The sequence below is a fragment of the Equus quagga genome, chromosome 1, assembly GCF_021613505.1.
Source record: "Equus quagga isolate Etosha38 chromosome 1, UCLA_HA_Equagga_1.0, whole genome shotgun sequence".
Taxonomy (NCBI): domain Eukaryota; kingdom Metazoa; phylum Chordata; class Mammalia; order Perissodactyla; family Equidae; genus Equus; species Equus quagga.
Window position 1 is genome coordinate 92,895,263 of NC_060267.1, and position 14,143 is coordinate 92,909,405.

At 50.8% G+C, this 14,143-nt stretch overlaps 1 protein-coding gene across 11 annotated transcripts in view; it reads right to left on the minus strand.

Annotated features, from left to right (window-relative positions):
• AK8 (adenylate kinase 8) overlaps positions 1 to 14,143 on the minus strand; it is a 136,328-nt gene that overhangs the window by 119,187 nt on the left and 2,998 nt on the right. Inside the window, exons 1-6 of one of the 11 annotated variants that reach the window (XM_046656132.1) lie at positions 13,876 to 13,925; positions 10,450 to 10,534; positions 8,328 to 8,517; positions 6,889 to 7,167; positions 5,034 to 5,083; positions 2,099 to 2,212 (exon numbers count right to left, since the gene is read on the minus strand). In XM_046656132.1, coding sequence (XP_046512088.1) covers positions 2,099 to 2,212; positions 5,034 to 5,083; position 6,889 — 165 coding nt within the window. In that variant the 5' untranslated portion in view covers positions 6,890 to 7,167; positions 8,328 to 8,517; positions 10,450 to 10,534; positions 13,876 to 13,925. Of the gene's footprint in view, positions 1 to 2,098; positions 2,213 to 2,380; positions 2,442 to 5,033; positions 5,084 to 6,405; positions 6,470 to 6,534; positions 6,588 to 6,870; positions 8,518 to 10,449; positions 10,535 to 13,054; positions 13,099 to 13,875; positions 14,103 to 14,143 lie in introns of those variants that run through there. The other 10 variants (XM_046656121.1, XM_046656149.1, XM_046656141.1 and 7 more) reach the window with 10 other exon arrangements.

Sequence of the window (14,143 nt, forward strand, 5' to 3'; positions counted from 1 at the left end):
AACCCAGGAACAGTTTAGTGGTCATGAGTGGTGAGGAAAGATGGAAGAGAATGGAGGAAAAAGACGAAATAACCTCAAAGACGCAGAGAGGCCAAGAGTGGCTGCCGCAGAGCCAGGTCCCAGGAGTCACTGTGTCCTCCTTCAGATTCCTCTTTCTGCCCTGTGCAGCCAAGGTGGATCTCTGTTACCTGCGACCAAGGGCAGGCCATAGGAGTTTTCCCACCAGCCACCATTCACTGGTAGACCACGAGGCCTGGCAACTCACTTCCAAATTCTTGGAGGAACAGTGGCCACACGGCCATGTGGTAAAGACCTTGCCCAGTGAATGCAGATGAAGACAGGATACAAACAGCTCTTAGCCACGGCCTCTGGAGAGACTGGTGAGAAACGTGGGGTTCTCACTCTGACTGGCAGGGCCAGGCCCTGGGCAGTCCTGGATTACCCATTACATAAAAGAAGCCCTCTTTTGGGGCACCAGAGTCCCCACCCCCACAATCATGCCACCACACTCCACCTTTGTCAAATTTTTTGTAATTATCTTTGTCTGCTGTATTTGACTTTAAACTGCACTGTTTAAAAAAAAAGCTTTCTTTGGCATGGCAAGTGACTCAAGTTTAAAAGTTTGGTTTGAAGGTGCCATCATCTAATACACGTGTCTGTCTCCTGGCATGAAAGTAAACACAGCTGGCTGGCAATGAACTCAGCAGCTGACGTGTGTGCAGGATTCTTAAACTCTGGGTTTTAAGCAATAGCAGAGCCAAGCGGGCACCACAGTGGGCAGGGCTTAGGGCATCCATAGGCCTGAATCCTGCCCTGGGCAATCACTTCCCCTCCACAGGCTCCATAGGTCAGAACCCCTCACCTCACATGGAGATGACGAGCTGAGGAGAGGAGGGAAGGCCCGGAAGGCGCCCAGCACACACTCACGCTCAGCAAACACAAGGATCCCTCCTGTTCTCAGCTGTCTTCCCTCACAAACAGGAGAAGGCCTGGGTCTCAGCGAAGCATGCTGGACAGGCCACTGCCCTGCTGCTATGGTCTGAATGTCCGTGTCCTCCCAGACTCATATGCTGAAATCCTAACCCTCCAGGTGACAGAACTGTGAGGTGGGGCCTTCGGGGGGGATTAGGTCATGAGGCCACAGCCTCACGAATGGGATTAGTGACCTTATGAAAGAGGCCCCAGAGAGCTCCCTTGTCCTTTCTGCCACTTGAGGTTACAGCGAGAAGACTGTAACCATTACCAGACAGCAAATCTGCTGGTGCCATGATCTTGCACACCCAGCCTCCAGAACTGTGAGAAATAAGTTTCTGTTGTTTATAAGGCACCCATTCTGTGGTATTTTGTTATAACAGCCTGAATGAACTGACATACCTGCTTAAGTTCCAAAAGGGATTCTGGAGAAATATTTTGAAGTTTCTATTTGTATTAAATGGAAACAACGTGATCAAGTCCTATATTTCCCTTTAAAACAATTCTTTCAAATATAGGGTCGGTGGGATTTTAGAAACAGAACACCTGACCCTCCTGGGATGCTACCCACGATGTGTGTGAGGTGACAGATTGAATGCGGGCTGCCTGAACCAGGAGGGTGGCCCCTGTGCCATGGGGCATCCCAAGTAGTGGAAGGAAGCACCCCTGAGGTGCAGTGCACAGAGAGGTCTTTCCACTCTGGAGACAGCTGGACCAGTGCCCTTGAATGCCAGCTCAGCCCTGCATGTCCTGGAGCGGGCCAGCAGGCGCATCATCTGCGGATGGAGACCACTGCCCCACCCGCACCCACTGTATGTGGTTGACCCTAAGAAAAGAAGGAGCAAGCCTGGGCCACTCCATCGGTACAAATGGCCTCCTCACTCTAGAGATGATTCCTTCCCACCACAAACCCCTCACCTCAAAACCACCAGCGTACGGGCCCTATTTAGGAATTCTCTCCTTCCTTCCGTCACATCCTGCCTGTATCTCATTTTACCCCAGCATTTTCTCTCACTTAATCCAAAAGGAAATGGAAACTAGCTGAGCAGGGCAGGTGGACGGGGAGCCTGGGAGCTCTGTCCCTCTGTCCCCCCTACCCCCTGCCATCCCCCAGGGCCAGCCCTACCTTGTTTATCTGATAATGCTTCCTGGCAGCTGCAGCCAGAGAGGAAAATTCTTTTGCTATCAAGTTCTCCACAGTGAGAAGATTGCTGTTCAGATGTTTGCAAAGCCACATTGCCTGAAGAAAGGAAAGAAGAAAAGAAAATTTTAGTGAGAGCAATAACTAAAAGAATTCCATTAAAATGCCCAGGTCCTCCCACATTCTACTAGCAAGGATCGGCCATAGGGAAGCATAGTGATTTCTGGCTGGAAGGAGGCCACCAAGAGAGACAAACCCATAGCGCACCTCCCAGCCTGAGAATTCTGCGTGTATGCCATCTCTTCCTCAACCAGCCTTTGACTCTAAATGGACCTGGAAACCCCACAGCGGGGCTGTGCTTTCAACTGCCCTCGGCGGGCCTTCTCAAGCCCTGCAGACCATGAGTTGTGTTTTGTTTTGTTTTGTTTTTAAAGATTGGCACCTGGGCTAACAATTGTTGCCAATCTTTTTTTTTTTTTTTTAAGAATTGGCACCTGGGCTAACAACTGTTGCCAATCTTTTTTTTTTTTCCTTCTGCTTTATCGCCCCAAACCCCCCTGTACACAGTTGTATATCTTAGTTGCAGGTCCTTCTAGTTGTGGGATGTGGGACACCGCCTCAACGTGGCCTGACGAGTAGTGCCATGTCCACGCCCAGGATCCGAACCCTGGGCCGCCGCAGCAGAGTATGCGAACTTAACCACTCGGCCACGGAGCCGGCCCCAGACCATGAGTTTTTAACTCAAAGTCTGAAAACGGGAAATGCAGAGACAGGACATAAATATGAGTCACAACCCATACTCAATGTTCATTTCTTCTTAAAGATTGAGAGATGACAGATTTTGGCCAAATGAATGTTCACTGGTGACCACTATACATATTCTACAGGGGAAGAACAAATTTTAAGGAATAATAACGCAATAAAATGTTCTTAATACCAAGATTATACTGATGACCGTTTCAGCATCAGCATGATTCAGAGGGCCCTGCAGGTCCCCGGGGAAGGTATAAACCTTAATTCTCTCTGTTCCTCGTGCTGGGAAACGTCAGCAACAATATCAGGAAATAGCCCTTTAGGACTCTCTGTAGGGGTGGAGACAGCGAATTCACCAAAAAGCTTGTAGCTGAAAAACCAGCAAAGCACTATGGGTCCCTGACCTCATCAGGGAGGACAAAGTTGACTCCTCAGCCACGTTGGGACTAGACAAAAGAAGGTCTCTGTGCTCTGACTCACAGACGCTGCAAGAATTCTACCCAGCAAATTCCTGCCAGTGATCAGAGAGCCAGGTCTGGGAAGGAAACAAGGTGGTCCCAGAATGTCGAACGTCTCAAAGACAAAGGCCCTTTGCCAAAGGAGACCCCTCACCCCAAGGGACCTGCCCCTGCTTTAACCTGGGTCCCTGAGCTTGTCTGTGTCAGTGCAGAGGCCACCACCCTCGTTGCCAATGTCAGAATCTCTTGGGGAGCAGTTTCAAAGAGCTGTCTGGGCCCCTCCTAGGAGAGGCTGAATGGGTAGGTCTGGAGGGGAGTCCAGGAGCCTGCGCTTTCCAGAGCACCCTGGTGATGCTTGTGGCGGCAGGCCCGGGAGGCCCTGGCTTCTAACAGTAAAGCAGCGCTTCAGGTGGGTGGATTCCAGCAAGGAGTGAACGCTGACAGCCTTATCCTGAGGAACAAAGTAGAAAAACTACGGACAGAGAGACAGACTGACAGACAGATGGACAGATGGGTAGATGGACAGATAGATAAACAGAACAGCTATAGTAACTCCAAAGCACAGCGACGCAGGCTGTTCTGTGCAAGGATCAGCCATCTTAATTCCTCTGCAGAATAAAGCAAGGTGCCAGCTAACCAGGGGAAACAGCCTGCAACATCATCCAGGCCCGGGACATGTGCTCATGGCGACAACACGGTCATCAGAAAGGGTTAATGGAAGACAACTGAGGTTAACTAACCGGGCTTTTAAGAGACAGAAAGAGGTTCATCTCAGATGATTACAGTTTTAACAAGTTTTTGGCACTTAAAGGAGCTTAAAGATTAAAACCATACAGGGAATGAAGCAGGCAGTTTCAGGACAGGGGTTGCCTCCAAGGAGAGAGGGAGAGATGAGAAAGGGTGAGTGAGGTGAGATGAGGTATTCACTGCATCTTTAAAGTTGTACTGTCTTTAAAACGGAGAGAGGGGCCGGACCCGTGGCTGTGGTTAAGTTCACGCACTTTGCTTCTGTGGCCCAGGGTTTTGCCAGTTCGAATCCTGGGCGCGGACATGGCACTGCTCATCAAGCCATGCTGAGGCAGCGTCCCACATGCCACAACTAGAAGGATCCACAGCTGAAAATACACATCTATGTACTGGGGCGCTTTGGGAGAAATAAGGAAAAATAAAATCTTTAAAAGAAAAAAAACAGAAAATCATCAAAGTAAATACGGCAAAACGATAAATTGCTGTAAAATTTGGGAGTTTAGGTACATGAGTATCTACAATACAGCTTTTATGCTTTTCTGATTAGTTGAAACATTTCATAATTAAAATTTTAAGAGTAAATCTGAAGATTCCACACTTTGAAATGTGTATGCTGTTTGACCTAGCACTTCTACTTCTAGAAATTTATCCTAAGTTTGTAACTAAGGGCGTACGAAGACAGTGGACAGGTAGCCATAAGAAAACCCTCAAAGGTATATCCCAAAATGTTAAAGGAATACTTATCTCTGGATGGGTGGGGAATAATATTTTTGGTTTTCGTATTTTATAGGTTTTCTACTAGGAACACACATTGCCTCTTGTAATAAGAAAGTAAGTTAAGAAGCAGGAGAAGGAAAAGCAAAGCGCAGTGATGTTGCAGAGGCACTGAGGTGTGTCTCCCTCCTGCTCTGCGAGATACATGCGGTATTACAGTATTACAACGCTTACTATGATCCACTTACTATAGTTGTTTTCCCCGAGGCGGGTGGACCCAAGATTACAATCTTCGGCACTGTGGAATAAAAAGATTTGAATGTCACTGCTCGATATGACGAAGCAACCTCCCATGTCTGCAGCATCTGGGCGTATTTATTTCTTCCCTCCCCAGATTTCACTTTCTGCCAGTGACACGGTCGTCTGTAACCCAGCAGCTCAGAGATGCTCTCACCACAGAACATATTCTCTGTGTTTAGAGAGGTAAGTGATCACTGAGATGGTTTATTTTTCTGTCTCCAAAGGGATATGGACATGGTAACTTGTTTGCTAAACTAATAAATATCAAGAACAATTGGGATTTCAAACACCATAAAGCATTTTAAACAGGGACTTTGTCTTGGGGACACGCTCTCAAATAAAGCTGTATTTTATGTAAATCGACCTTCGAAGATTTTTTTTATATATATATCTATGCCTATTTATTTAGCAAATTGTATTCCTCATCATTTTACAGAGGGAAATAATAGGCAAAAGCCCGGGGTGTATGGGCCAGATTTATAAAACCCCAGACAGGAAAGTCTTTGTTTTCAAATATGGGCATTTCTATGCAAATAGAAACAAGTGGCTGCTTGCTTCAGTGTGAGACTCCTGGTTCTGGAAGTTTCTTGGCCCTGCAGAATTCCCAAAGCGGCTACTGGACTATTGAGTAGGTGCTGGCCACTGGAAAAGACAAGACCAGCATCTTAAGAGGAGAAGTGGAAGGCGTGTATGCTTGGGTCAAAACAAGGCAACAGAACATGGTGTCTGGACAGATGAACCCACGCTGATTCCTCCCTGAGCGCCACCTTGATTGTGTCACCCTCTCCCCCTACCTGTGGGGAGTGAGGGGCACGGAACAGAGGCCATGGAAACCAGGTCCATGCCTTTGCCACCGATAGCCGGCCCCGACCCAAAGTGTGGATGAACAGACGTGCACTCCAACTCATTAGAGGCTTGAGCCTCTGCTGTCTATAAGCAGACCCCATTCCTGCCAGACTACCGGGAGGGAAATCCATGCAGAGGACAATGGATGTGCACGACCTTCTAGTTTGGAAGTGGACCCTAAGAAGGAACTATTGTGTCCACGTGGCTCACCATTTAATGATCAGCTCCCTACACCCAGCTAGGCTGCCCACATTTAAATAGACCTTTGCCCAAATTCAGAGCACCTTCTCATTTTCAGGGAAAATGTGGAAGAAAAGTTTAAGATAATTTGCTGACTCACTCCACAAACACTTTGAGTGCCTCGTCTGTACTCGGCACTGGACCGCATGCTGCCGAGAAAGGCAGGATGGACCACGGCCCCTGGTGAAAGCTAGTGAGTAACTGCACTAGACGAGAACTGAAAGGGAGCCTCACACTCTGTGCCCCAGTCTCCGACAAGGGGCTGCTCTCTCCTCAAGGACATGAGGAGTCAGACACACATCATGGTTTTCTGCTGCTTCCAGGTGGAGGGCCCCCCAGACCCTGTGGAGAGTCTGGCCTCACCCGCTGGTGATGCTCAGGACACAGGCCCAGGGAAGACGGCCGGGGCAAGCCAGGGCAGGGATTCACGGCCCATTCTCTGCTCTAGCCACGTAATGTGGCGCAAGGCCTTCTGGGCCCTCCACCTGGAGGAGAGAAGCCACAGCAGGGAGAAAACACTGCTGACAGGATGGGTCTGGAAATGAGGTGGATTTGGGGACACTTGGTCAGGTGACATGATGAGCGGGATTGGAGCTGGGGTGCCATGGAAGGTTTGGGGGAGGGGCAGCATTAGAGCAGCAGGGAGGGAGGTCAAGGGCAGAGGGGCCCTGTACAATGAAGCAAAGAGCTCACACAGACCACAGGGAGAACACTTGCTTGCTAAAGCCGGAGTAAAAGAGCAGCAGGCGGACGTGGGTCTGGCTCATGCGTCCATGGCCCCGCTGCCTCTGCAGGCCTCTAAGCACAGGCCTCCACTGAAGTTCCTCGGAACTGGAGCCAGACCCAACAGTGCTCAGGGCCTGCGGAACCCCAGGAGAAGGCAGATACATCTCGACGAGAGCATTTGGGCAACGAGTTGACTCCCAAGTCGCGCATTCATCTTGACAAAGTTACGCGGATGGAAGGCTGCTGGGGAAACCCTCCCCTTCCAGGCTCCTGTAAGTGGCACCCAAATTGTACACATCTATGAAAACGCTTTAAAAGGGGAACATCCGCGGCCTTTCTCCCACCTAATTTCTCGCACACATTTATGTGATTAATTTCAGTTTCTTAAAATCTAACACCTTGAAACTCCAGCCCTGCTCATGAGTAATTATTTATAAACAGTGTCATAAAAGGCTGCTTGACTGCCAAGAGTAATCAACATCTTCAAACCACTTCAAAGGAAATCAAAAAACCTTTCCATCCACAGATCCTTTTGAGGTTTAACTAGGAGCATGATTTAAAATTCACAAGAAAACCCTTAGGTATTGGAGCTCTAATACACAGCTTTCTTGGACAAACGTTTGATAAAAAACGAAACATACCATTATATACACCATCGCCTGCTTTAATATTGCCCAGGGCTACTGTAAATGCTCACTTTGTACTAAATCTGCTTTTCTCACGGCGAAGGGGCTGCCAGCCCGTGTGCAGGTGGCTCCCCTCGTTCCCTCCTGCACTCGCTCACTGGGATGAGTCTGGAGCCTCCTCTCTGTCTACACCGGCCACTGGCCATGTCACTGTGTGTCACAGTGAACTCCTGCCCACCCAACACCCATGCCCAGAAAGCAGAGGCTTCAGAGCCCAACTTCCAGTTAACAAAGGCCACTATGTGGCTGGAAGGAGGCATGACAACCTGACCCACTAGCCCAGGGCAGGGGAAATGCTCACTGGATGTCAGGGGACCTCTCTGTGTCTCCTGTCCTCTTGTGCAACACACAAAGGTTGGGTTAAACCCATTTCTAGTTTCCCCCAGTCCCAGAAAAATCACACAAAATCTCGGTCTTCTCCCCTGCCTCCCATGTTTTTGCTGCACCTGTCAGTGGAGGCCTGAGCACGGGGAGGGAAACCCACAAATGTCCCTCTCTTCTTTCCATTTAAAAAAGCTGGGACTTGAGCCAAAGAGTTCCAACATCCATAAGAGCTGCTAGCCCAAGGCCTGGGAGAGGGGGTGAAGGGCTGTGGGAACAAATCAACCCCCCAAAACAGTGGTCACTGGGGTCCAATGACTCTACTCCCTGAGAGCACCTGGGCCAAAAACCTTGACTCCAGCTATTCAGGAGGACAGACTGGAGCTACATGAAGCAGGGCGCCCCCGCTTGAGAGCAACAGACCGGATGCCATGTGGAGAAAGGAGGAAAGGCTCCATGGAGGGCAGACTTGGAAAGCCACAGGACCATGGATGAATGGGAAGAGGTGCTAAGGAGGGTGGAAAGAGGTGGTGAAGGGAGACAGGAGGTGGCACAGGTGGCCTTAAGGCCAGCGCTCAAGATGACTGTCCAGCCAATGTCGGCTTCACTGCATCTAAAATAGAAAAATGGTGTTGGAACTTTAAAAATTCTCATGAAGTGGACACTGAGAATTATATATGCACACAGAGAAGCAAAATCAAAACATAAAGATGGAATCTGCCTCAAATTGTAGGCTCTTGAATTTCTAGCTGGGCAGACTGGCTAGGCTTTGGGGTTCTCGGTTTAAGATCACACAGCATGGCACACGCGGCCCCGGGTAGGACTCTTCAGAGCAGGGGCATGCAGTGCCATCACAACCCAACTTACCAGGGTTCAAATGGTTATGTTATCATCAAGTACAATCTTCAATTTAGAAAATCTCACGAGGCTTTTCACAAGTGAAACCCGCCATCACACCCCCTGAAGCCCCGCGGGAGCGTCAGGACCTGGTCATTCCTTCCGGTGGCAGTCACTGACCAGCCACCACAGGCCAGGCCAGAGCTTCACAGCCTCCCTCTCGGGTGAACACGCCATTTTACAAATGAGGGAAGTGAGGCCAAGAGAGAGCAGTCTCTTCACATTTTAGCAGGAGAACCGGAAGGGCAGTGCACTGAAGGGCTCTGGCAGTGGGACGGCAGGAAGGGCCACTTCCCTGACCTGCGCTTTTGCTGTCCCTTTGCTTCGCTTTGCTGTCCTTATTTGGTGGTGGCAGTACGAGAGAGATGAACACGGGCAGACATGCTCCCAGCAGCCCTTAGACAACAGAGCTTAGCAACCCCGAGCCCCATCCAGCCTCAGGGCTGGGGAAGTGGGAATGCGGAAACATCTTCCTCCGGTGCCGGAGGCCCGGCTGGTGAGCTGCGGTCTGCAGCAGGACTGCCAGAGACGGAGGCTTAACCCCACCCTGCAGAGCAGGGGAGCCTCCCACCCACGCCCACCAGAGCACTGGGGCCTCTTGGAGGAGTGAGTCACAGCAGGAACAAAGGAAGGCAGGGCGGGCAGCTGGAGAAGGTGCTTCTCCTGCCCACCCAACCCGCCTCCCCCCCGGCCCACGTCATGGCTCTATCTCCACCTGGGGCATCCAGGCTCACAATCAATGTCAGTTCTCAAACCTGCTAACTAGAGGCTCAGAAAAGAGCACTGTGGAGCTCTCTTTGAACTACCTTGCTTAGGTCAGTGAAACGGCAGCGGGACCAAGAAGCCCAGCAGTGATGCTCTGCCGCCAAGCCCGAGACTGCATCAGGACCTGCGGGCAGGGCACGATGGAAAGGCCAGGTGTGCCTGGTGCACCTGCAGGCTAGGCATCTTCTCTCTCACCGTTTTCTTTCTCTAAACTACTTAGTGTCCTTTCTCATGTCAGGCAGCTCAGGCCTCTGTCCCTCTCTGCACCAAGTGCTCATGTCACTGGTGTGCTGGTAGAACCTTCAAAGCAGCTAATGCTCCAATGAAAGAAACATCAAAGCGCCAAGATGCCACTTCTCCCTGACACTGGAGGATGACAATGATCCTCCTCCACTCGGCAAATCAACCGGGGAACAGAGCCCTCTCCTCTCCCTGCTGCGGGGTTCCGGGCTCTGGCCTTGGGTCTGGCCAACCTGCACGAGGGCCGAGGTTTGGCGTGTTCCGGCACTCATTATTGGGTGCTGATAATGGGACCATCAGGAAAACCCAAGTTCTGCCTGTCTGGGTAGACCAGAAACCAAATTGACACCTGACAAGTGTAATCACAGAGCTTAGACCCAATAGGTGACATCAGCTGGGGCATGCAAAAGCATTAATAATTGATTCCATGGCTATTCTGAAGCTTTCACTTTAATAACTGGGCAAGAGGATTATTAGTGGTACTCCAAACGAAGTTAAGGCATCTTTCAATTACCTACCACTCCAAGTTGTCGAAACCCCTCCATACCCTGTTCTGACCACCCTTTAGACACAGGGAGGACAGAGGAGTTCACACGTGCTCCCAGGAAGAGGAGGGGAAGGAGGGGGCTCGCAGAGTGCTCACCGTTATCGTTGTCTAGTTGTAAGTGATTGATCATGAACAGGATAGGGTCCTTGGGCTGGTGGATCAGGAGTTGCTCCAGCATGTTCTGTGGGCACAAGGCAGACACCCATGTAGTTAACACCTGCATGGGCACCCAGGACCCTGGGCTCCAGTGGCCCAGCACCCTGGTCACTATGGATACTGGCTATGGGACCTGAACTCTCCACCGCACCCCACCAAATGTATCTTCAACTTGGGACCAGCTGGCATCTGCTTGGGTCCCCGCAAGCAGAGGCATGAGGGAGGGGCCATGTGGGTCTTGCTGGGGAGGTACCTGGAGAGAGGCAGAGCTGGAGGGACTGCGCCCGTGACTCGGAGCAGGCAGTCCCAGGGCCCTCTCCCCTCAGTCCCTTTGTGCTTTCCAGAGCAGCCCTCCTTCAGGTCTTCCCATGCACCACGCTCATTCACCCTTCAGAGCCTTAGCAAATGCTGTTCTCTCAGCTTAGAACACTTCTTCCTCCGTCCTCAGGTCTCAGTGGAAACAGACCCGCCTGAGCACACTCACTAGGTAAATCCTGTCATATGCTCCTACAGCCCCTGCGTGTCTGTTATTGCCTCACCCTGTCCCAGTGCCTGGCACAGTTATGGTAGGTGCCCAATGCAGAGATCTTCTGGAGGACATGGCCATCACTGCTACCTGTGTCTCTCCAGAGCGGCACAGAATATTTACCAGCTGAACATCTAAATAGTACTGGGATAGTCTGGCCATTTAATTCCATGGGAAAGCAGCTTCCATGGTTCCAGAACAAAAGGCACAGAAATGAACCAGGTAGCTGATAGGAGCTGGGCTGATGCAATAAGGAGGATCCTTCAGTCCTAGGGACAAGCAGGGAGGGCTTTAGTTCTTGGGGGGAAGAGGGAGCAGGGGGCATTAAAAAGCACTGAACTGTGCGAAGTCCCAGCTCCGCTCCACATCTCGCCAGCAAGTCCTTTCCCTTCCCTGGGCCTCAGCTTCCCCACCTGTCAAATGGCATGGTTGGGCGAGATCCCTAGTTATATATCACTGGTGAGATGGCGTGAGATGACTTTAGCTGGTTCACAGATGTTTTTAATTTCACTTTTCAATAGTTGCAGGTGTAATGTATATTACAAAAATTCGTACATCAAATCTATGATTTTAAGAATATTGCTTAGGATGAGATGAAAAAAGTTAGTTAATATTTTAAAAGTGGGTTGATTTAGGGCCCAGCCCCACGGCCAAGTGGTTAAAGTTCCGTGTGCTGGGGCCGGCCTGGTGGTGCAGCGGTTAAGTTTGCACGTTCTGCTTCAGCAGCCTGGGGTTTGCTGGTTCTGATCTGGGGTGCGGACATGGCACTGCTTGGCAAGCCATGCTGTGGTAGGCACCCCACATATAAAGGAAAGGATGATGGGCACGGACGTTAGCTCAGGGCCAGTCCTCCTCAGCAAAAAGAGGAGGACTGGCAGTGGAGGTTAGCTCAGGGCTAATCTTCCTTAAAATAAATAAATAAATAAATAAATAAAGTCCCGTGTGCTCCACTTTGGCAGCCCAGGTTCGAGGGTTCAGATCCCAGGTGCGGATCTACTCCACCCACCAGCCACACTGTGGTGGTGTCCCGCATATAAAAAAATAGAGAAGATCGGTACAGATGTTAGCTTAGGGCTAATCTTCCTCAAGGAAAAAAAAAAGCAAAAAAAAAGGAGGAAGATTAGCAACAGATGTTAGCACAGGGTGAATCTTCCTTGGCAAAAAAAAGTGGGTTGATTTAAAGAAACGATTAAGTTAAAATGGAAATGTGGTGGTGGTTATATGAATCCATACATGTGATAAAATTTCATAGAAATGTACACACAGTGAAAAAATGAGTGCAGGTAAAAATGAATGAAATCCAAATAAGGCCTGTAGTCTGGTTAACAGTACTGTACCAATGTCAATTTCCTGGTTTTGACAATGTACTATAGATATGTTAGATGTTATTACTGAGGGAAGCTGGGTGAAGGGTACAACAGAACTCTGTACTATTTTTGTAACTTCCTGTGGGCCTAAAATTATTTTAAAATAAAAAGTGTAGGGCCAACCCCTGTGGCCTAGTGGTTAATTTCAGTGTGCTTCACTTGGGTGGCCCAGGTTCAGTTCCCAGGCGAGGACCTACATTGCTCTGTTAGGGGCCATGCTGTGCTCGTGGTCCACATACTAAAAGATAGAGGAAGACTGGCATGGATGTTAGCTCAGGGCAAATCTTCCTCAGGAAAAAAAAATTGAAAAATAAAAGTGTAAAAAAAAATGGAAATGGTAAAAACTATGGAGGGAACACACAAATGACTATGGACTGGAAATACTGGACCAAAAGCTTTCTGGGGCTGCTCCTTCCAATCACTATGAGATACACCACATTCTCCAGAGCAGCCCACAGTGCCCCAGGAGCCACCTCCATCCTGCCCACCAAACAATGACTTGTAACTCAGCCAGCCACTTTCTTCACTTAGAATGGCCACTCTGTTTTAGAAATCTCTCTCTCTAACTCTATTAGTTGACTCTTTCCAAAGGAAGCATGTATTTGCTGGAGAGATGGAGACTTAGGTTTCTTAGTCTCAGCTCTTCTCTCACCTGTGCAGGTCAGAGGCTCAAATGACCAGAGGCGTCCCCATGGTGGAGCCTCCCTCGATGGAGTGTACCCTGAGGAGACAAACGCTCTAAAAATTGGGCTCCAGCTTCCCTCCGGCCCTCAGAACCTCTGACTGACTGAGAGTTCTTCCAGTCCAGCTCCTGAAAGCCTTTACCTCCAGGAGATGCAGAAGGGAAACCTGGAGCAAATTCAGAGGCAGGTCTCTCCTAAGGTCACCCAGGGGGTGGGGACCCAGTCAGGTCAGGAACGCAGGATGAGAGCTTGGGAGCTGCCCAGAACTCCTGGGCCTGAGGAAGAGGGGCCAGGTGGGAAATGCTGTCCAACCCACAGGGCAGCCGTCCCACGAAGGCGGCCATCTCAGGACAGGGATGCCACCTTGAGCTCGGGCACTGCCCTGCTCAGAAACCAACACTGCGGACAGACTGGGAATTGTCAGCCGCGGATGAGTCCCTTGAAGACCAGCTCTTGCAATCCGGCATTTCACACATGGGGAGCTGAGAAAAGGAAGGGACTTGTTCCAGGCCACCGAGGCGGCTGGCGCGGAGCCAGGACCAAATCCTGGCCAGGATGGCCTGCTCCCTTCCCTCCCTCCAGGGTCTACCGGGCAGGGACAGAGAGCGTGGTCAGATCGAAGGATCCCTTGGGGTCACGGCGGGGCAGGAGTCAACACCCCAAGCTGGGCGGCCCCGAGGTTAACAAACGTGGGCCCCCAGCACCGAGGTCGCCGGCGCGCATCCAGTACCGCGACAGACGTTCCCGGGCCGCTGCCCGGTGTCGCGACAGGGCGGGGCTGCCCGGTCACCTGCATTATCTCGAAGATGTGGTTCTCCTCCCCGTACTGGGACATTTCCGGGGGGATGTGGTGCGGGGCAGTGGTCGCGTCCATGCCGCCGAGCAGCGCGACCGCTCCCTGGTGACCGTGGTCGCTAGGGGCGCCGCTACGTCATCAACGCGCGCAGCTCCCTGGCAACCACGGTCGCTAAGGGCGCCGCGCTTCTACGTCATCAGCGCGCGCCGCGCCGGCCCGCCCGCGAGACTGGTGCTGGGTGGGGTCCCTGGCTCCTTGGCCA